Below are 22,316 nucleotides of genomic sequence, written 5' to 3' on the forward strand. Positions count from 1 at the left end.
TCATCAAATTTGAAACAAATTAATTCAGCAGAACACAAGTTACTCACAGGGCTTAACCAAACGAATAAATGAAATTTTATGATTGTATTTGCATCGGTGTTTTATTTTCCGCCTGCAAAGTTTATGATATAATATTTTCAATTAGGACACATGAAGCTCTTAAATGTTCTTCGGTCCTTTTCGTGTATCCAAACATAGCTATCAAAGCTCCCAACCAAAGAGCACAACAATAAGTCAATTATGAAATAATTCAAGATAATCTGGAGAACAATAATTTTTAACGACTTATCGTCTAGTCAATATATAAAGTTTAAATCTTGAATTTCGTAACTGAAAATTGTTTTTTGTTTTTGTTTTACCTTCACATATTATCATAAAGAGTTTATTTTCCACATGTTTATAATCATAATCCTAAAGAGTTAAATTAGCTGAGTTACCACTTTTTTTAATTTGCAATGAATGAAGCGACATTTGTAAGAAAGTATATATTTTTGGTCCTTTTATATCAAATAACTAGGTTAATATCCACACCTTACACAGGATAAGCATTGTATATATAAATTAATTTAATACATTATATATTTTTTATATTATATATATATATATATATATATATATATTGGATAATTAAAAATCAGTATTTCGTACATAATTAAATTGGTGTGAATACGTAGTAAATTTTATTAATCCAAAAAATCACGTTTTCTATTTATATTGTATATAATTAAATTTACATAATATATACATAGATATATAGTATATTCTTAATGTTGATATATATTAAATGATGCGTTCTATTCATGTTGTTTTTTTATGATGATTTGTATCTTTTTGTAACGAAAATTTTAAATTACTGATTACAAAAAATATATTTTGTGATTATTAAAACTTCTAGTAATTTATAATTTTTAAAAACATTCAATGCAAATTTTATAATTTAAATGTTAAGTTGTTAGTATTTGTTCAAAACTTTTATCAAATAAATAAAAAATTTCAACGAAAATTTTAAAATTAAAATATTTATGTATTTTCTACGGTATATAGTTTAATTTAAAAGACATTAATATATATATATATATATATATAATATCTTTTAATCTTAATAGTTATTAAATGAGACTTCCTATTTACATAATTTTGTAATCATTTGTTTTTTGTCATAATTGTTTTTTAACCATGGATCATAAAAATTTCAATGTGAGACTTTTAAAAAATTTAAAATATAACATATACGGAAAAATCTAAATTTTTATTATATGGTTAATGTGGTTATTTAATTTATTTTAATAATTTAAAGTTAAACAAAAATGATAGATGATATATTAATTTGTATCAAATTTTTATTATTCAAAATCATTAATTGTCATATATACTTTAGCCACATTAGACAATTCCGTAATATTTATTTAAGGAAATAATTGAGAACAATAATAATTAATTTATGGTTAGTTTAATAAAAAGCTTATTATATATTTGGATGGATCAACCTATTTTTCTAAAGATTCTAAGAATTATTGTCGTAATGACACGTGGCTACAGTTGTAATGTTTCTCTTTTAATATATAAGGGATGTGGAAGCTATACTTATAGTATAAGACTAGTAATGGACTCAATAACTTTTCATTACTTTTTTTTAATCATACCCATTAGGCAATTAATCTATGCATACGTATATGTATGTTGAAAATGTATACAAACCATTATGCGATGAGTACAAAATGCATAAACGCAGCTCCTTTTACACTAGGTTACGTTTACAAAGTGACAGGTTTATTAAATATATATATAAATTTTAGTAAAATAAAAAAACAAAGCCGTTCACAAAACATATACATATATATATTAACGTTTGACCATGCCTATTCTTAAGCCGTATTACTTGGAATCCTTCACCAAAACATTTTGTTTTACTTGGAAGAGCGGAGCTATCGTTTTCTGGTCGACGAAGTTATAACTGTTATCTCAGATTTGGACCAAAATTTATGATATAATTCATCATTCAATAAACTATTAACATCTATGTGTGCGTATAGTTTATAAATATACACTTAATTATACTCTACAATCACTTGAATTTTTTAAAACTTCTTAACAACCTTCCATGTGATATATTAAGGGTATGATTAGTTTCTCCGCTACCATTCGCAAACGCAGCTTTTGCAGTTGGTAGCGGTTGTTGGCGTTTTGCAACAATCATTCGAATCGTTCTAACTCGTTTCAAACCGCTCTAAACTTCATGAATTCAAAAGCTGGTTTCAGCTAACGTTTTCGGGAAGATAATTTTTTTCCTTTTTTTTAAACAATATAAATACAAAAATAAAAATATTTAAATTAGAATTATAAAAATACTAAAATATATCTATTATATTTTAATTAATATTATATAATTTTAAAATAAAAAAAATTCTATAATTTTTAAAAATTTAAAACTACAAATTTCTAAATATAATTTTTATATTTATTATAATATTATGATTTTTGATATTTTATAATTATATGAAATGTAAATATTGTTAATTTATTATTTAACCGCTGCTGCATTTGGTAGTTAACTAGTCATAAGTATCCCGCAAACGCACCAATTTCTAACCACAGAACCAATCGTACAAATATCTTAAAACCGCTAGAAATCGCAACCACCCGCATCCGCAAACTCCCGCAACCGCAACCGCAACCGCAGCCGATGCGTTTGAACCAGTCATGCCCTAATTCTTATTCCACATCATAAAAACTGCACGAGCCAGCTTATATACGCATCACTCAGATAACATACAACTTACAGGTAACTTGATTAATGTAGAGAGAACTACATTAAAAAAACTATTGCATAAAATGTGAACGTTACAGAGACATGTTTGGAGCTTGTTCTTGTGGTGGTCAATTTTTCCAAACAGGCTTTAAACTATTTGTTCCTCTGTATGAGTTACTTTTTGACAGTAGGTTATATCCATTAACCGGTAAAGAGAGATTCGGAAGACGGAGACTTGGCAGAAAATGGTGTCGAGACTAGCTAGAATTGGCGGGTCATGGTACTGATGGGTGCAGTTGCGTGTTACCCTCCTTCTAAACAACATACCAAACAACAGTTGTTTGTAGATTAACTTGGCATGTGCTATAAGTCTAAAAATGAAATGCTGTGCCTGTAAACTAGAATTATGAAACAAGATCTACTTTAAACCTGCAAGAACCAGTTTCGAATCTCTTTGTTACAGCTGCAGCCTAAAAATTAAATAGCTCTTATTTTGATCTTTACAGAGAAGGTAAGTGGACGAAACGTTCAATACCTAATTTCTTAACCGTCTTGGTTAAATGGAAGGCAAGTGGACGTTTAGATTCACTTTAGTTAACAGAACTAGCTAGCACATAAATTAATTTTTTTATTTTTTAGTAACGATATTACATGTGCTTTAACGCACTACAATCGGTTTACAATGAACATTTTTGGTGCACTACGTATACTATCATTTACCACTGTATGCTTTTACGCTTCTTTACGAAACCTCCAAAGCATTTTTATTACATCAAAGAAGAAAACCTATCATTCATGTTAATTTCTATGATAATTTATCAACAACAAAATGTTTTCTATGATAAAGATCCTCCACAAGATTCGATTTTGATGCTTGGCGATAAATGAATTTTATCTTCTGTCCATAACTATTATTTAAGTTGTATTAGTCAAAATAAAAAAAACTATTATTTAAGTTGCTGGCATTAGCTACGTACGTCAATATTTATTAGGGTTTTGATAGATAATAATAATTTTCCTGAAACTAATAATATCTATACGGTTTTTTTTTTTTTTTGAACAAATATCTATACGGTTATGTATGGAACCTTGAAAGGTATAAATAGATAGTCAGGCAAAAGTACGTACTACACAACGTGTAGTAAGATTCATCCACTACTAGCTCAAAAGTAAAACCACTTTTCACTTCCCAATAAAAAATCCAATACAAAAAAATTATAGCCATGAGCATGACTATCATTAATCCATCTAGTTTCACACTTGTTATATTTTCCTTTACGTTGGTCTTGGCTCTCGCTATGCTTTCCTTGATAGCCAAGAAACCTAAAGGCCAGCTTCCTCCGAGCCCACGGGGATGGCCGATCATAGGGAACTTGTTCCATATGATCATGAACCGACCGGTTCATGTGTGGATCCACCGTTCCATGGAGGATATGCAAACGGAGATAGCTTGCTTCCGCTTCGCCCGGGTCCGCGTCATCACCGTAACCTCAAGCGAGATCGCCCGAGAAGTGCTTAGAGAGAAAGACGAGGCTCTTGCAGACAGATCAGAGTCGTACTCGAGCAATCTCATTAGCCATGGCTACAAAGAAATCGTTTTCTCTTCCTACGGAGAGAATTGGAAGCTGATGAAGAAAATGATGACCACAAAACTAATGTCTCCGACAACGTTGAACAAAACCCTCGGTGATAGAACACTAGAAGCGGATAATATCGTCACGTATGTTTTCAATCTACCCCGACCAGGGTCCATTAACGTGAGAGATGTTGCCTTAACGTATTGCCATGCCGTGATGATGAGGATGCTGTTTGGCCAGAGGCATTTTGATGTAGCCGCTGAGGACGGAGGTCTCGGGCCAAAAGAGAAAGAGCATATGGACGCAATTTACCAAGCTCTAGATTGTTTTTTCAGCTTTAATGTAACGGATTACGTACCTTTTCTTAGAGGATGGAACATCGATAACGAGGAGGAAGAGGTCAGAGAAGCGGTTGATATCCTCAACAGATGCAACGACCCGATCATCCACGAGAGAATGCATTTGTGGAGGAACAAAGGCGGTAAAGAGACTGAAGAAGATTGGCTCGATATTCTCATCACCCTTAAAGATGACCAAGGAATGCCTTTGTTCACATTTGATGAGATTAGGGCTCAATGCAAGGTAACTATCCAATTGTTTTTTTATTTTTTATTTTTTTTAACTATCCAATTGTGACAAAACATTAATTAGGGTTTAATGTTTTATTCATATATCATCCCATTTCTAGGATATCAATGTTGCAACAATTGATAATACGATGAATAATGTGGAGTGGACGATAGCAGAGATGTTGAATAATCCTGGGATTCTTGAGAAAGCCACTACTGAATTGGACGTGGTAGTTGGTAAAGACAGACTTGTGCAAGAATCAGACATACCACAACTCAACTACATCAAAGCTTGTAGTAGAGAATCTTTCAGGCTTCACCCAGCTAATGCCTTCATGCCTCCGCACGGAGCCCGACAAGATACTACTCTTGCTGGTTATTTCGTTCCCAAAGGTAAAAATCATTCATTTTATTATAGATATATGGTCAGAGCGGAGCCAGACGCTAATGCTAAGTAAAATAAACATTTTGTGCAAATATATAAAATAATAATACCTACGGAAGTTAACCTTTTTTTTTGGTTTTAAAAGTTTAATCATGTCACACAGCTTAAGTTTGATATTGTGAACTAGCTATCATTGTTTTTTCTTCAATTTTTTCTAACACACTTTCTTATTTTAATTATCTTTTTATTAGATAAGTTTTTATATTTTATTTATTTTTGCTACCTAATAGAGAAGATTTTATTTCCCCTTTTTAATATTATATTTTCCAAAATAAAATTTATATTTTACTTAATTTTTTTATTTTAGAAATTATTTTTAATTTTTTCCTTTTTTCAATACTTAAATTAAAATAGCAACTAAAATGAAAATGTTTATAATAAAATTATTGCGTGCAATTTAATTTTATGATATTACTTAAAAAGAACATTTGACATTATGAATTTTTTTTCTCTTTTATTAAAATCAATTATCAAAAATTAAGATACACAATTTTAAAAGTATAATTTATTTTAAATGTGTATATATATATATATATATATTTATTTATTTTTTGTTTCTTATTTGCATCCCTCCATGTCGGTTATATTTACGATGGAGTTATTCTTGGGTTCACCCCCTAGGGTGAACCTTTGGGTTCACCAACCAATAGAAAATTGTCATTTTAAATTTAGTATCTTTTAATTAAGGAAACCAAATAACTTGCAAATTATATTATTTTTTCAAAATAAAATTTAAAAATAAATAAAAATAATATATAAAAAACGAATTCAAAAAAAAAAAATGTTGTCAACAAAACACTAAACCCTAAGCTCTAATACTAAACCCTAAATTCAAATCCTAAACCCTAAATCTTTGGGTAAACCCTAAATCCCTGGGTAAACCCCTAAACCCTTGGAAAAACACTAAACATGTTGTCAACAAAACACTAAACCCTAAACTCTAATCCTAAACCCTAAACCCTTGGGAAAACCTTAAACCCTTGGGTAAACCCTAAACCCTTGGGTAAACCCTAAACCCTTAGGTAAACCATAAACCCTTGGAAAAACACTAAACATTTGGATAAATTCTAAATTATAAATCTTAAACACTAAACTCTAAATCTTAAAAATAAATATTTTTTTTAAATAATATTTTTTTAGAACTATTGTTATTTTTATTTATTTAATTTTTTATTTTTTATTTTAAAAGCTTAATATAATTTGGCAAGTTATTTTGTTTCTTTAATTAAAAGATACTAGATCTAAAATGACAACTTTCTATTGGTTGGTGAACCTAAAGGTTCACCCTAGGGGGTGAACCCAAGAAAAAGTCTTTACGATGATGAGACAAAATTTGCTTTAGTCTCAAAATATCTCAGTTATTATAGATATTTTCTTAAAAAAAAAGTTAGCAATATATCAGTATTATAATTATTGCATTGTTAGTATTCATAAACGGTACAGTGTACAAACTAAATAAACTTGACATATCAATAAGATTACAAATATGTTTTTTTTTAAATTAACTAATCTTTTATATATACGAAAATGTAAATAAATTTTCAAATAAAATGAAGAAATAATTGATTAATTAGACCAATAAATTTGTGACGTAAGTTTGTATGACATACTTAAGCAGGTAAGTGATGTAAGGCATGTGCATGGACAATAATCTAGTGTGTGGAAAAGGAAACATTTGAAAAAGCAATCTGACATGTTCCTGCTATATTGTTCATGTTATCTTAAGTGAACTTTCATTTGGCAACAAGGCACCAATAATTTACATAAGATGACAAAAAGAGTAGTATAATCGTTTCATTATCCAATTAAGACAAAAATGACGACGAATATAGAGGCGCTGTTTAACGTTATCCTGGATATTAAATTCTGAAAAATCTAGTGATCAAGTATTAGATCATTAAATGAATTATAGTATTCCAACAAGATGTAGTCGAACATTATATGACGTGTTTGATTTATCTTTTTTGCAATAATAGGTAGTCAAATTCTTGTGAGCCGGCTAGGGCTTGGTCGCAATCCTAATATATGGGACGAGCCTAACGTGTTCAAGCCAGAACGCCACCTTGCTGGCCATGTTAGAAACTCAATGGACGTGACTTTGATGGAGCCTGAGATGCGGTTCGTAATATTCAGCACTGGTCGACGTGGCTGCGCAGGTACTAAAATTGGGACATCTATGACTATAATGTTGCTAGCCAGGCTTCTTCAGGGGTTTGAATGGACCCTCCCTAATGACACAAGTCAAGTCGAGCTTGTTACAGCGGACAGTAACTTGTTCATGGCCAAACCTCTACTCGCATGTGCGAAACCAAGGTTGGCTCCAACTTTATATCCGAAAATACAGGTCTACAATTCAGAGAAATTATTCTCTTTGAAAAATTATCAAGATATGTAATAATTGAAATAAGGTTTACTGACTATAAAAACCATGTATCCTACGTTGTACTCTTTCGTTATCTTTTTAATCCAATATTGCAGTGATAAGACTTATTGTTATGTCAATTTAGCAACGGAGAAAACCTTATTTTTTGTTGCTTTTTATTATTGGTACGTTTTCTTTGAGTTTCCAGATGATTATGCGTTTTTAATACAATGAAAATCCAATGAAGCTGACGATTAAAAACATAATTAGGATTTGATCCCGGTGGTATATTCGTAGATTATAATATAATAAAGACTTTTTGCATTGTATTTTTATAATAAAGATTGAATGTAGTAGAATAAGTGATGCATTACGATTGCTTTGTATGTTTGACTCAAATTCAATATTAAAAAAAAAAAAAAATTCAATATTAATGAAAACCCTTTCTTCAAAAACAAAACAAAAATGATGCATGCGGAACGGAGTAACTAAGTTGAAGAATTGCAATCCGGTTGGAAATAAAAATAAACATGGAGTCACAAAGATACATTTGAAGTTTGATTTCGAAGATGTATATTGTTTAGCTAATTTTTTCTCATATTCAAATGGTCAAAACAGAAGTTATATGAATCCTTGTTTTAACATTGGGCAACTTGGTTATGCAATTTGATAAAACCAGCACATGTAATTTGTTTACATTAAGAAACGTAATTTAATGTGATAAAAATCTAATTGTACTGCAATAGAGCGGAGAAATTCCATGCATGGCTCATATAATAACTAAAAGGTAATATTTTGGTTTCTACGTACACTACAAAACTTAACCACTCCAGTAACGGAAGTCTGATGCAGAAATTTGTATCGGTGATTTATTTTCGGCTTGCAATTAAAGTTTTTGGTTATGACATTGTTCTATCGGGACACATAATGCTCTTAAATTTTTCTTTTGTTCTATTTTCGTATTTCGTATATGCATATATAGCTCCCAACGCTTCCAAGTTCCAACCAAGCAAAACAACGAGACGACGAGACAATCATGATTGCTTCGCGGTTTAACCACTGGGCAACTAAGACTCTTTCTTTTGCAAGCAGACTGCAGTGATCTCTTCGGTTATTTACAGCACAGTAAACTTCTGGCTGTCCTCTTTCATTCTGCCCAAATGCTATCTCAAGACTATTGAGCAAATGTACAATAGGTTTCTGTGGAATAGCAACATTGAGAAGTAGGCAGGTAGTAAAGTGTCATGGGTGAATGTGTGCCTCCCCGAAGCCGAAGGAGGTCTTGGTTTGAGGAACTTCTGGACCTGGAACAAAACTCTCAACCTAAGACTAATCTGGATGCTCTTTGCAAAGAGAGACTCATTATAGGTTGCCTGGAACCACTCGACAAGACTACAAAATGTAAGCTTCTGGAAGGCTGAGGTAGCCAGCCACCACTCCTGGATATGGAAAGCTCTTCTAGCTCTGAGACCGCTAGCAAAGAGATTCATGCGATCAAATGTTGGCAATGGGCACATGCTAAGCTACTGGTATGATCACTGGAATAAGCTGGGTCCCCTTATTGATTTTGTGGGGGCGGCAGGCCCTATGCTCACTGGTATTCCTGTCAACGCTAATGTAGTTGCGGGCTCTTCCTCTGATGGATGAATACTTCCTTCTCCTCGGACCAGGAACCTTGCTCTTGCAGAATTCAGGAACATGCTGCTAAGTATAACTGCGCCAACGAGTAATGGAGGCTCTGACTTCTACTGGTGGTTTGTTGAGGGATCTACTACCACTTCGTTCTCAACAAAACTTACGTGGGAGAAGCTCTGTCCTGCAGCTCCCCCTCAGCGATGGGCAAAAGCTATATGGTACAAAGGACATATCCCCAAGCACACCTTTACCTTTTGGGTTGCAAACCTTAACAGGCTCCCTACAAGAGAAAGAACAGCGAGATGGGGTACCAATGCTCCCTCCCTCTGCTGCATTTGCGGTTTTGCAGTGGAATCAAGAACTCATATGTTCATTCACTGCCAATACAGCTCCATGGTTTGGCGACTAGTTCTCCATCGGCTTGGGAGGAATCAAAGCTTTCTTGACTGGCCAGATATGATTGAGTGGTTACTAGCATGTACTAGACCCTTCAGTCTCACTCTAAAGCGTCTGGTTGTTCAAACCGTGATCTACCACATTTGGAAAGAAAAGAAACGGCTGCACACATCTATTGCATCTCCGGTAGCCTCCGTCTTCAAGCTAATCGACAGGAGTGTCAGGAACTCAATCCTTGCTCGCCTCAAAAGCAACAAATTCAAGAATCTCCTATCTCAATGGTTCATTCACTACAAAAAATGTCCATTCTTAGCATGAGAAAACAGCTATTGTATGCTATTGTTAGCGTTATTGAAACCGCTATGTCTGTCCCAGCTATCTTAAGTCCGCTCTCTATTATAGCAATTGTATAAATGTTGTTAAACTAGGACAATATGATAGCGTATATTAATTATATTTATAAAATTTATATATTTTACAATAATTTAGTTTTAAATTAGAATTGATATATTAATTAATAATGGTTTATTGGTTTAATTCGGTTTACAAAATAAAATGAATTAACCAAATATATATTTGTTTTATAAATTTAATCAGTTTACAATAAAACAGATTTACAAAACTAAACCAAATCTAGTTAACAATAAAATTTAATTAAAAAATATAACCTAACCCTAAACCTAACTAATGTCACTGCCGCCGCCTCCCTCCACCGAGAGTACATCACGAGAGCTCCAGCACACCGGAGCTTGAACCTTCTCCACGCCGCCATCGTGGTCGTCTCGCTGAAGCTCCGTCTCATCCATCTTCTTCGAGATCTACCGCCGAAGCGACCAAACTCGTCGCCTTCCCCTCTTCTTCTTCTACCTATTCCTCGGACCTATGCACCACCACCAAACATCATCTTCTCCGTCTCATCTACCTTTGTTTACCAGAAAAAAAAAATAAAAACGAAATCAAAACAGAGAGAGAGACAGACACAGAAAGAGAGAGAGAAGGGAGATAGAGAGATACTCCGGCGCGTCTTCTTCTCCGGTGAGCTTCGGCGCTTCGTCCCAGCGAGTCTCTGTCTTCGTCGTCTACATTATCATCTCCATCCTTTCTCAGTTGACCATATCTGAAAAGTGAGACATGAGAGACACTACAAGAAAACAGCAAGGATACTGAGGGAAAAAATCATCGGAATTTCATCGGAATAACGTTATTCCGACGACATACCGACGAAACAAGTCCTCGGAAATAATTCCTCGGAATTTCTTCTTTCCTCGGAAATCCCTCGGAATTTTCCGACGGAATTCCGAGGAAACAAATTTCCGAGGAAATTCCGAGGATCACTAGTTTGTCGGAAATCTCCTCGGAATATACCGAGGGAGAACTTCGTCGGGATATTTCCTCGGAAGTTCATCGATCGATGCGTTTTTGGACATATATCCATCGATCGATGGATATATGTCCGAAAACGCATCGATCGATCACTAAGATGGACCAAAGCGTAACAATGTGATCGATCGATTAGATTATCCCATCAATGGATCGAATAAAATCTCGGGAGCCTTTTTTTAAACGCATCGATCGATCCGTATTTGTACAAAAACGCATCGATCGATGCGTGTGCGGGAAACAGAATTATAAGGCAAAACCCGAACTTTTTGGATCAAAACCTCAGAACTCTCATCCCCTATGATTTCCCCTATAATTCGACCCCCCCCCCCCCCCCCCGTAAGAAATCTCGTGTTCGGATCCAAATGAGGTCGATCGATCCAAGAACGAAAATAATTTGAAGAAGACATATTTTTTATGAATCAAATTCGTGTGTAAATAGAGTAAGAGGGAGGATGAAGATATGGAGTGATGAAGAGGAAGAGGACTGCTTGTATTTATAGTTTAAATCCTGCCGACAGACCGAGAAAATTCCGACGGAATTCCGACGCCAACGGCTAGTTCGTCGGAATTTCCTCGGAATTTTGTAAAATCCTCCAACGGCTCTCCAACGGCTATAATATTTCCTCGGAATTCATCGGTTTTTTCCGAGGAACACATTTTTCCTCGGAATTTTCTCGGAATATTCCGACGGATTGATATTTCCTCGGAATTCCGTCGGTATATTCCGAGGAAACCAAATTTTGTGTTATTTCCTCGGAAATTCCTCGGAATATTCCGAAGATTTCATTTTCTGTCGGAATGTCCGTCAGAATACCGCTGTTTTCTTGTAGTGAGAGTTGGTGAGATTTCAAACGTATAGAGATGGAAGAGATGAGAGTGAAAGAAGATGAGAGATTGAATCTCGAGAGAGAGAGGGAGCCAGAGAGGAAAAGAAAAGAATAAAGAAAAAGACTAATCTCAACCGTTGATTTAATGTAATCCAACAGCTGAGAAGGTGAACCTTGTATATGGTTCTGATTGGACAAAAGAACATTATCTTTCTTTTTTATTTTCTTTTGTTTTGTCTTTCTTTATTTGGTATTTGTTTTGCTTGTAATTTTTCTAAGTTATGTTTTATTCAAAATTTATATTTTTGTAGTTTATTAAAAATTAGGATTAAAATTAGGAAATATACTTGCAGTTAAATTTAAAGTTGAATAAATTGTGAACAAATATAAAGTAATTATATCATTGAATAAATTTTTAAGATTAATATTTATGTTAAGAGTATTTTGAGTAAAATAATTTGGGGTTGGGTTTAAGATTTGTATTATTTTTAAAATTTTGAGTGTAGAGCTATTTTTAAGATTTTTAGATTTAAGTAGAAAATATTAGATTTGAAGTTTAATTTGTGAATTTTAATATATGGTGTTTGGAGTTAGGGTAAGATTTGAGTTTTTTTTTAAATAATAAATTGAAAGTTTATATTAAGGTTTGATGTTTAAGTTTGAAAATATTAGATTAATATATAGATTATGATTTGGATGTAGGTTTTAGGGTTTGAAGTGTAATGTTAAGGGTTGGTTTTAAGATTTTGAGATTAAAATTTGAAGCTAACTAAATTTTGAACTTTTTTAAAGATTTGGAACTAAAATATGAACAGTATGGGGTGTTGAATATAATATGTTAGTGTTTATATTTATAATTTGGAGTATAAGGTTTATGTATAGAGTTTAGGGTATAGAGATTGAATAATTAAAGATTTAAGGTTTGTGTTTTGGAAGTTAAAGACTCAGATTAAAAGGAATAGCTTTGAGTTTAAGTTTATAATTTCGGGTTATGGTATGAAAATATTAGAGTTTCAAGGTTTACATTTAGAGTTTAGGGTTTAAAACATGTTTAGGGTTAAGATTTCAAAGATTAGAAATTGATTTTTCATAACAATTTTAAAAATAATGCTATCATAACGTGCTATTGAAAACAAAAGAAAAAATTATGTCTTGGCGCATGGCTGACTTTCACCTAAATATTGGCGGTATTAGCGATTTTCTGTTCCCGCTCACTAATTTTACACAACAGCATTAATAAACTGCTATTAATATAAACTCAATTTTTTTTTTTAATTTTTAATAGCAGTTCGTAAAACAATGCTATCGTAATGTGCTATCAATACTACTTTTTCTTGTTATGATTTTTGAGTAAAGCTTCTCTTTGACCTCTTCTCCTGTTATTATTAGGTTTTTCTATTTTTTTTTTGGTCTTCTAATAACTTCATAGCTCCGCCGAGCATCTGTATTAAAACCGTTCCAGTTTTTAGTAAATAAAATTCACATTTTATCAAAAAGAAAAAGAAAATGACGTAACGCATGTTCACACATACATAAGATAAACAGGAAAATGACGTAACGCATGCATGTTCACACTATCTTAAGCGAGTATATTAATTTAGTAACAAGGAAGGCACCAACTGTTTATAACAGAAAGAAATAGTATAATCGGTTCGTCACATAATTTTTTTTTTTTGGCATTGATTCGTCACACAATTAAGATAAAAAATGACGACTTAAACAAACGTCTTTGTTTAACGTTATCTGGATACTAAATTCCAAGAAATCTAGTCAAACATTAAATGAGATGTAATATTCCAACACGATATAGTCGAAACATCAAGACGTGCGTTATTTGTCTAGTTGCAATAATAGGTAGTCAAATTCTGTGAACCTTCTAGGCTTGGTCGGAATTCTATAATATGGAACGAACCTAACGTTACCTTGCTTGCCTTGTTGGGAACTTAATGGACATGTCTCTGATGGAGCCTGGGATACGGTTTGTGATATTCGACACTTTTTATTGTGACGTGGCTGAAAAGGTTCAGAATCTAGAGACCATCTGTTTTTTAAGTGTGAATATAGCAGGAAAATCTGGGACACTCTCCTCTCCCGACTTGGGAGGCTATTGGTGCGGTTAAATAGTTGGCTGGAGTTAATGAACTGGCTTCGGACTCCAACTTCAAAGCACATTCTTACCCTCAAGCATGTTGCTGCCGAAGCTGCTGTTTACCTCTTATAGAAAGAAAGGAACTCTCGGTTACACGATGGAACTCCTCTGCCCCATCCTGCCATCTTCAAACAGCATGATCGATGTATCAAAGACATTATCCTTGCTCGTAGTGACCGTAAGTCAACCGTAACTTCAAACCAACGCCTCAAAAGTCCCAGTATGGGTTTACAAACCAGAATCTCTTAATTATTCACAAAAATTACGAGTTAAACTAGTAACTTGTTCATAGTAATTGGATCAGTTGGTTCCAATTTTGTATTCGAAAATGCCGATCTAAAATCTCGGAGAAATTATTTCGCACGCAGGTAAAAATCATCAAGATGTGTAAGTGTAATAATAAAAATAAGGTTTAGTGAGTTTAGTCTTTAACAAAACAAAGAAAACATGGAAAATAAAGTTAAATATGTGAATCTTGTTACCAAGTAATGTGCAAATGATACAGGTCATGCTTCAATCCCAGGCTGCAACTAAGCAAATTTACACCCTAAATTCCAGCTCCCCCCCCCCCCCCCAAAGAAATATATGTAAGACCATATATCAAAAATATCATGTATGCATCACTTACGTCTTGTTCTGCGTTTTCATTAGCTTTTCGACTTAATTGCAGAACAACATTTAAAGCCATATATCAACTGACAATTAATATACTAACCGTAATTTCTGTCATTTTTTTAGATGGGGGGTACAAAGCGTGGCTGAGTTACCAACTGACGCTTTTTGTCTGAGAAATACCATATGATAGCACTAAATTTTTTTTTTATCACAAATATAGATTCTAAAGATCAAAATGATCAAATATTTCATTAAAGAGGTAAATATACATTTATACTCCTAGGGTTAACTAATCCAAACCTTAGGGTTTAGAATTACGGGATGGAGATTTGGGATTAAGGTTTAAAATTTTATAAAATAAAAAATAAATATTAAAAATTTGAAAATAAAAATTTTAAAAATAGTTCCAAAAAGTATTTTCAAATTACAAAAAGAAAATTTGAAAAAAAAACAAAAAAACAAATTTCAAAAAAAAAATTTCAAAAAAAAAGTTTGAATTTGAAAACATATAATCTAAAACTATAAAAAAAAATTTTATTTTTTTATATATTTAGGGTATTATGGTCCTTTTAACTATTAAATGAAACATTTTTGTCATTTTCCTCTTTGTAGTCTATTTTTGTGACCAAAATTTGAAAATAGTCTATTCAGTTACCGTTTTTGTTTTTTTGAACAAAAGTGGGTATATATATATATATATATAGAAAGCACAAGCGTCCTTCATCATCATATTATTACTCGAGAAAACTTGAGACGTAGGCTGTACACAAAAACATGGCTACTATTTGGTTTCTATCACTTCTCTTCGTCACTAGTGTTCTTCTCGCCGCCTTCAAACGCAAGAAGCAGCAACGACGACCACCATCTCCTCCTGGTTTACCTATCATCGGAAACTTACACCAGCTCGGAGAGTTACCGCATCAATCCCTATGGAAACTCTCCAAAAAGTACGGTCCCGTGATGTCTTTGAAGCTTGGGAGAGTCCCAACGGTCGTAGTTTCTTCCTCTGAAACAGCTAAACAAGCTCTGAAAATCCATGACCTCCATTGTTGTAGCCGTCCAAGCTTAGCAGGTACCATAACACTCATTCAACCTATACTAAAGCTATAACAGCGTCGGTTATTTTTAAACCATCGCCATCGTAACCACTGGTTTATCCATGATTTTTAAATGCGGCCTCATAATCACGGTTTAGTCACGAATTTTAACTGTGGCTATAATATCCGTGATTTATAACTGCGGCTATAAAAGCCACCATTTTGTTACAATTAATAAACCGTAGTTATATAGTTTTGAAAGATCATAGCTATTTCTAAAGGTTTACCCACAAGTTTTGAAAAATCATGGTTATTTTTAATTCGTAGCTAAATCACGACGAATCTGTGGTTTTCAGCTTTAGTCACGATTTTTATGTGACTAGTCCGTAGCTATGTCAAAATATTTTACTCAACATATATTAAAGTTTTGTCTCTACATTAGAATTCAATAAAAATGAAGTGTTGATCATTTTTCAGGGCCAAGAGAGCTCTCTTACAATTACCTGGACATTGTTTTCTCTCCCTATGATGATTACTGGAAAGAACTAAGGAGGATGTGTGTGCAAGAACTTTTCAGTGCTAAACGAGTTCACTTGATTCAACCTATCAAGGACGAGGAAGTCAAGAAACTGATAGACACAGTAAAAGAATCAGCTTCTCAAGGAAGTCCGGTTAACTTGAGCGAAAAGTTTCTTGCTTTAAATGTAAGCGTGATATGCAAGGCAGCTTTTGGGTTGAGTTTCCAAGGAACTGTGCTCAACAATGACAGCTTCGACAAGTTGATACGTGAGGCTTTTCTGTTCTTGGGGAGCTTCTCTGCCTCGGATTTTTTCCCCAATGGCGGCTGGATCATCGACCGGCTCACGGGACTACAAGGCCGGAGAGAGAAGAGCGTGAGAGATCTTGATGCGTTCTATGAACAAATGTTTGATTTGCATAAACATGAAAACAAAGATGGTGTTGAAGATTTCGTGGACTTGCTCTTGAGGTTGGAGAAAGGAGAAACTGTTCTTGGAAATGACAAGCTCACGAGAAACCATATCAAAGCAATCTTGATGGTAACTATTCAAAATTTACAATACTTTCACAATCACAGCCGGTCCTGAATATATCCAAGTAAAATATTCGTTTTGGCTCCTAAAATTTTCCGAGTTAATACATATTCCCTTAAATTGTTAAAAAAAAATTTAGAAAAAAATCCTTTAAAATTTGTTTAAGGCTCCCTAAATCTGGCTAACAATACTTCAGACTCTTTAACATTTATTACTTTGGATTTTATCACAGAACGTTCTTCTTGGAGCCATAAGTACTTCTGCAATAACAATGACATGGGCAATGGCAGAACTTATGAGAAACCCTCGAGCAATGAAGAAAGTGCAATCTGAAATCAGAAACCAATTGGGGAACAAGTCAGTGATCACCTTGGATGACATAGAGCAGCTCCATTACCTGAAAATGGTGATCAAGGAAACATGGAGGCTACATACTCCAGCACCTCTTCTGGTTCCAAGAGAAGTAATGTCTGAATTTGAGATCAATGGCTACATGATTCAACCCAAGACACTGCTCTATGTGAACGCATGGGCTATCGGACGTGATCCCGAGACATGGAAAGATCCAGAGATGTTTCTCCCCGAGAGGTTTATGGATAATAACATTGATGCAAAGGGACAGAACTTTGAGCTCTTACCCTTTGGAAGTGGTAGGAGAATATGTCCTGGAATGTACATGGGGACAACAATGGTGGAGTTTGGTCTTGCTAATATGTTGTTTCAGTTTGAGTGGAAATTACCAGAAGACATGGTGGTCAAAGATATGGACATGGAAGAATCTCCTGGACTCACTGTGGGCATGAAAAATGACCTTCTACTTGTTCCTGTTAAGTATTGAGAACACTGATCGCTTCAGAGTTTAAAAAGCTATATGTATGTGCGTTCTTCATGAAATTATAAAATAAAATTTAGCACCTATTCTACCGAAATAAAGTCTTTTCTTGTGTTATTTTGTTTTTTTTCTTATCGTATTAATTCAACCAGAATTGTTGCATTACGTTCCAAAACATTGTTCATGGCTTCATTGGATAATATATGGCTCCTTTCTTAGATAACACGTCTCGTATTGAATGTCAATGATGTCTCAAGGGATAGTTTATATATCTTTGGTGCTTTAATGGACAAAAGAATCTCATATATATAACTTTTTGAGTTTCAGTATGCAAGTAATTAGTAACAACACAAGTAAAAAATTTTAACATAAAAAACATTACAAGCAAAACGTTTGGTATTATTCTTTTCCTCTCGTGTAACAACATCTATAAAGTTAAAATTCATAAAACGACCTCTTAATTTAAGTACATCAAAACAGTTTAATATGAGGTAAGTATTTCAAACTTAAAAATCAAGAAGAGACTCATCTTAAAACCTGTGAAATATTCATGAAAAACTGGGGGTTTTTTTTTTTGGTATCTTCAAATTGGTTTAATATTAGAAATACACAAATAACTAAATTGTACTAAAATACTATATAAACTATATTTTAAAATATTATACTAATGGAGATGTTTGTTTAGTTCTATTTTTCGAGAACTAGTAACGCATATGGGATCAAATGATTAAGATTAATAAACTTTGTAGCATCAATTAGTACGCACAGAAAATTAATTATTTCTAAAGGTATCGAGAAAAAAATGGACCAAACGCATACGCTAGCGTTTGGTACTGCATCTTCTAGCTCGCATAGTTCCTGAAGGAGGACTATTCAAAGAAAAGCTGCAATGAGTATGCAACCGATACGAGTACCTAAACAACGCCCCTAAGTTCGAACGTGCATGAAACGTCCCTCTCAGGTTCAACAAAACCGGACCGGTTTCAATCTGACGCTGCAGCTCTCTGCTCTGCTCTTGCTGGAGCCTCACTTGACTGCTCACGAGATGAACACTAGCAAACATCGACATCTTCTTAGGAATCTCGAAAGGCGCAACGTATGATGTCGCTATAAGAGTGTTGTAATAGTAAAGGTCGAAGGTTATGTAGTTGAACTCAACGCTGCTTTTCTTGTTTGGGTTTGTGAAGTTTGCTAAAAAGGTTAGGTCACCGTTGAGGAGAAACCCCATGTCGAGGTAAGCAGCGTTTAGGTTAGCGGACGAGATATCGATGTGAGGAGAGCGTGGACGGTACACTAGGTAGACGATGAGGACGATAAGACCGCCGAGGATGAGAATGATCCAGAAGATTACACAGCAGAAGGCCGCTGACCAAGTCATTGCGTTTGTCTGGTCTCTTGAAGGTGGTGGTAGCTGTTGGCCTCTGCGGTGATGAGGTGATGGTGTTGTGTTTCTCCATGGAGTTGGTTTGGCTATTGGAGGTAGTGTTGTTGTGTAGCCTCCGGGGGCAATGCGTGGTTGTTGTGGTGGAGGTGGTGGAGGTGGAGATCTTTGTTGTTGTTGTTGTTGATGATGGCCTTCAGGGATTAATAGTAACGGTCTTTTTGAAGATTTTGGAGTTTTTTTTTGTGGTGGTTTCTCTTTAGGGGTTGATAGTAATGGTATTTTTGAAGTTTTCCGCGGGGGTAGTCTCTCTTCAGGGCTAAGTGGTAAAGGTGTTTCGGAAGGAGGGATAGGACCTTTACGGTGGCGATCACGAGGCTTGATTAGGATTCCAGGTGGTGGAGCATTTGGGTGAGATTGTGAGGTAGAGGCACCACCACCTTTGAGAGGTTGATTCTGCGATGGAAGACGCGCGAAATGAGGGTTGGTTTCATGGTGATGATGGTGAGACATTTAGAGGAAGGATGTAAGAAGAGAACATCAAAAGGAAACTGAATGTAAGAAATGTGTGGGAGAGGGAGAGAGGGAGATTTCAACTGTTTCTCTGTTTCTAAATTGGTGAGAGAGAGATGATAACTTGATGAGAAGTTCAAGTAAGGATTCTTGTTGTGGGAAATAATCTCTCTAACATAAAGAATGAAACTAATACACCCAAGCAAGTAATCTTTTTTTTAGATTCTTTGTCCTTTGCACTAAACAAAACACAGAGAATGATTATTAAACATTCTCTCTCTCTTTTTTTTTGCTCTCATTTTATAATTTCCCTGTCATTATAATTAGCCCAATTTTCTTTTCTTTTTTCTTCTAGAACTTCAAAATTTTCAATTCTGAATTTGTAAAATGTTTCAGAGAGGAGCCGTTGGGTACCTTACTGAACTATCATGGCTTTGGGGATGATTGTTCACTACCTTCTTTGGCATGAATAATGGCTGGTACAGAAAAAAACAATACAAGGAGAGAAAGGCTAATAGTCATTCAGAGGCGCAGATAAGCAGGGTTCTGTCTCCTGTCATGAACTATCTAAGGATCTCATGATCAACTTTGAGTACATGTACACTTCTTGGATCTGATGTTGGTTATAGAAAACTAAAGAAAGACAAGCCTTTATTCATAGATTAAACAACTAATGGTAATCCAAGATTATACCAAACTCCACATTGATTCCATTCATCAGAAAAGTTCAAAACAACAAAAAAAAAAAAAAATGGATCGCAAGTGTGTTATATCACAGATACTAGCACTGATCAACATTCGCTCCTCCAAAATGTAACTGAAAGAAGATGATGAATGGTTATAGCAGAAGCTCAGCTCTCACAAACCCCTGCAAAGAGAAGAACATGAGAGAAACCATTACAACATGTAGACTCCTATTATAAACACAAAGCTTACTCTACAACAATGATCCGAGAACAGATCTTTGAGTGTATGTTCTTGCAGCACCTTTACTAAAGTCTCAAGCTTTTCTCATACCCAAATCATTCAAACCAAACAAAAACCAAAAAATTTCATAAGAAGATTAAATGTGAGTACATGATTCTAGCCTAGATATATCACCAACCAAACAGACCAACCATTAAGCTTACTCTGCAACAATGGTCCAAGAACAGAACCTAACACTCTACGTTCTTGTACCATCTTTACTAAAGTCTCAACCTTTTTATGTCATCTCATCTCACAAAACCAAAGCATCAACCTTTAAACTGCCATACCTGACTTTCTTGATGAGGATGGACTGTAGCTTGCGAGCAAAGTCAATGGATTTGATCTTCCGCTCAAGATTCTTCCTAGCGAGAACCTTCTTCTCCGAGTTCTTGATGTGATGAGTCTGCTGCGCTTTGATCAGCCTCTCCATCCCGCTCGACTGCATCTTCCTCTGCAGTATCGTCAGCGCCTTGTCCAGATCCCCTGAGAACACCTTCACCCTTATCCCTCTCTCCTGCTGCAGCTGGCTGTGACTCGGCCGAGTCAGTAGTCCCGTGACTCGCTTCGCTATCGTGTTCATCTTTTCTCGAGAAGTAAAAATGTTTTCTCTTTTCACTCGATTTCTGCGACGAAACAGAGTTTCGAGAGTAATGAGCAAAGGAGAGAGAGAGAGAGAGAGAGAGAGAGAGAAAAAAAAAAACGGATCTGGGTTTCGGCCTACCTGTCACTTCGTTGGTCGGAATCTCGCCGGAGAGATTGGAGAATGACTAGGGTTAAAAAGAGCTAAAGCTAGCGATGGAGAAAACGAGATAACTTAGGGGTTATTTAGTAGTTATAATAAAAATAGGAGGATATATTTCTAAATATAGAATACCTTAAACCTCTGATGGAGCTTAAGTATCTTGACTGTTAAGATGAATGGCCATTTACATTGACACTTGCTCTTGAAAGTTACTTCCAAGTATCTTTAGAATGGTTTGTTTGATGTCACCTTACTAGGAAATCCCATCAACTTTGTTTTCAAATGAGAATGAAACAAATGGAAAATGTTTTCATTTATGCTGAATCAGCTTCAGCGGATTGCTGTATGTATATCTTCCTATCATGGATCATTATGCAAATAGCTGTCGTTTTATATTTTTTTTCCCAATTTGGAAGATTGAGTTAGGCCTGGGCGTTCGCTCACCCCATCGGATTCAGTTCGGTTTAAACGGGTTTTCGGATTTTCGGATCTAAGCCTAGAAGTCCCATTCGGTTTTTTTAAATTTCCGGTACGGTATCGGTTCGGAACCAACCGGGTTCGGATCGGTCCGGATAAAGCTCAGAAGATCCGCTTAACCCCGAAACTGAAATGGACCCGGTACGGTTTTGGGTTTTGTAACCATTTGGGTTTTTGTAACCATTTGGGTTTTGTAACCAAAATACCGAAGAAACCCGAACTACCAATTCATTAACACACCAAAACAGAACAAACTTGAGTCTAAAACTTAGAAAGATATTGAAATCGAAAGCCACATAATAGTACTAGAGTATTAGACAACACGAATTAAACCATAAGCAAATCAAAATGCTCAGTCTTATTGTGGGATTTTGCATCTCCCCACTATGAAAATACAAACGATCGTTAACAACTTCAGATTCATCTTCTTTGTTATGGTTTCTCAATCAAAAGATGATGTCAAATCCACCTGTAAACATAAAAGCACATATGTAAGTGAATAAATGAGAACAAGAAATTACAGAAAACAATGAAAAATAAAACAGAAAACATGCATATAAAAGATGAATTAATGAAAGAAGCGAATCAAAAGACATGCAAATAGAA

General features: G+C 34.6%; 4 protein-coding genes and 1 pseudogene across 5 annotated transcripts; 3 read left to right on the forward strand and 2 right to left on the reverse strand.

Moving 5' to 3' along the window:
- The first annotated feature begins 3,895 nt into the window (after positions 1-3,895).
- LOC106378673 (dihomomethionine N-hydroxylase-like) lies at positions 3,896-9,282 on the forward strand. The gene is made up of 3 exons (XM_022695566.2): positions 3,896-4,908; positions 5,015-5,288; positions 7,317-9,282. Exons 1-3 carry the CDS (start codon positions 3,973-3,975, stop codon positions 7,733-7,735), a joined length of 1,629 nt encoding a protein of 542 aa, XP_022551287.1. The 5' UTR covers positions 3,896-3,972; the 3' UTR covers positions 7,736-9,282.
- Positions 9,283-9,400: 118 nt separating this feature from the next.
- LOC106378672 lies at positions 9,401-10,051 on the forward strand. The gene has a single exon (XM_013818766.1). The coding sequence runs from the start codon at positions 9,401-9,403 to the stop codon at positions 10,049-10,051; it is 651 nt and encodes a 216-aa protein (XP_013674220.1).
- Positions 10,052-15,375: 5,324 nt separating this feature from the next.
- LOC106379827 lies at positions 15,376-18,338 on the forward strand (annotated as a pseudogene).
- A 4-nt stretch (positions 18,339-18,342) lies between these two features.
- Positions 18,343-19,925, reverse strand: LOC106379826 (NDR1/HIN1-like protein 13). The gene has a single exon (XM_013819691.3). It carries the CDS (start codon positions 19,520-19,522, stop codon positions 18,449-18,451), a length of 1,074 nt encoding a protein of 357 aa, XP_013675145.1. The 5' UTR covers positions 19,523-19,925; the 3' UTR covers positions 18,343-18,448.
- Positions 19,926-20,156: 231 nt separating this feature from the next.
- On the reverse strand, positions 20,157-21,474 carry LOC106382112. 2 transcript variants are annotated; one of them, XM_048746925.1, is made up of 4 exons: positions 21,366-21,474; positions 21,213-21,280; positions 20,779-21,114; positions 20,157-20,390 (listed from the first exon to the last, which is right to left on the reverse strand). In XM_048746925.1, exons 3-4 carry the CDS (start codon positions 21,069-21,071, stop codon positions 20,381-20,383), a joined length of 303 nt encoding a protein of 100 aa, XP_048602882.1. In that variant the 5' UTR covers positions 21,072-21,114; positions 21,213-21,280; positions 21,366-21,474; the 3' UTR covers positions 20,157-20,380. The 2 variants fall into 2 exon arrangements, with proteins under 2 accessions (XP_048602882.1, XP_013677529.1); XM_013822075.3 differs by lacking the exon at positions 21,366-21,474 and having other exon boundaries at positions 21,213-21,337.
- Positions 21,475-22,316: the final 842 nt, after the last annotated feature.

The sequence above is a fragment of the Brassica napus genome, chromosome C2 (assembly GCF_020379485.1).
Source record: "Brassica napus cultivar Da-Ae chromosome C2, Da-Ae, whole genome shotgun sequence".
NCBI lineage: Eukaryota > Viridiplantae > Streptophyta > Magnoliopsida > Brassicales > Brassicaceae > Brassica > Brassica napus.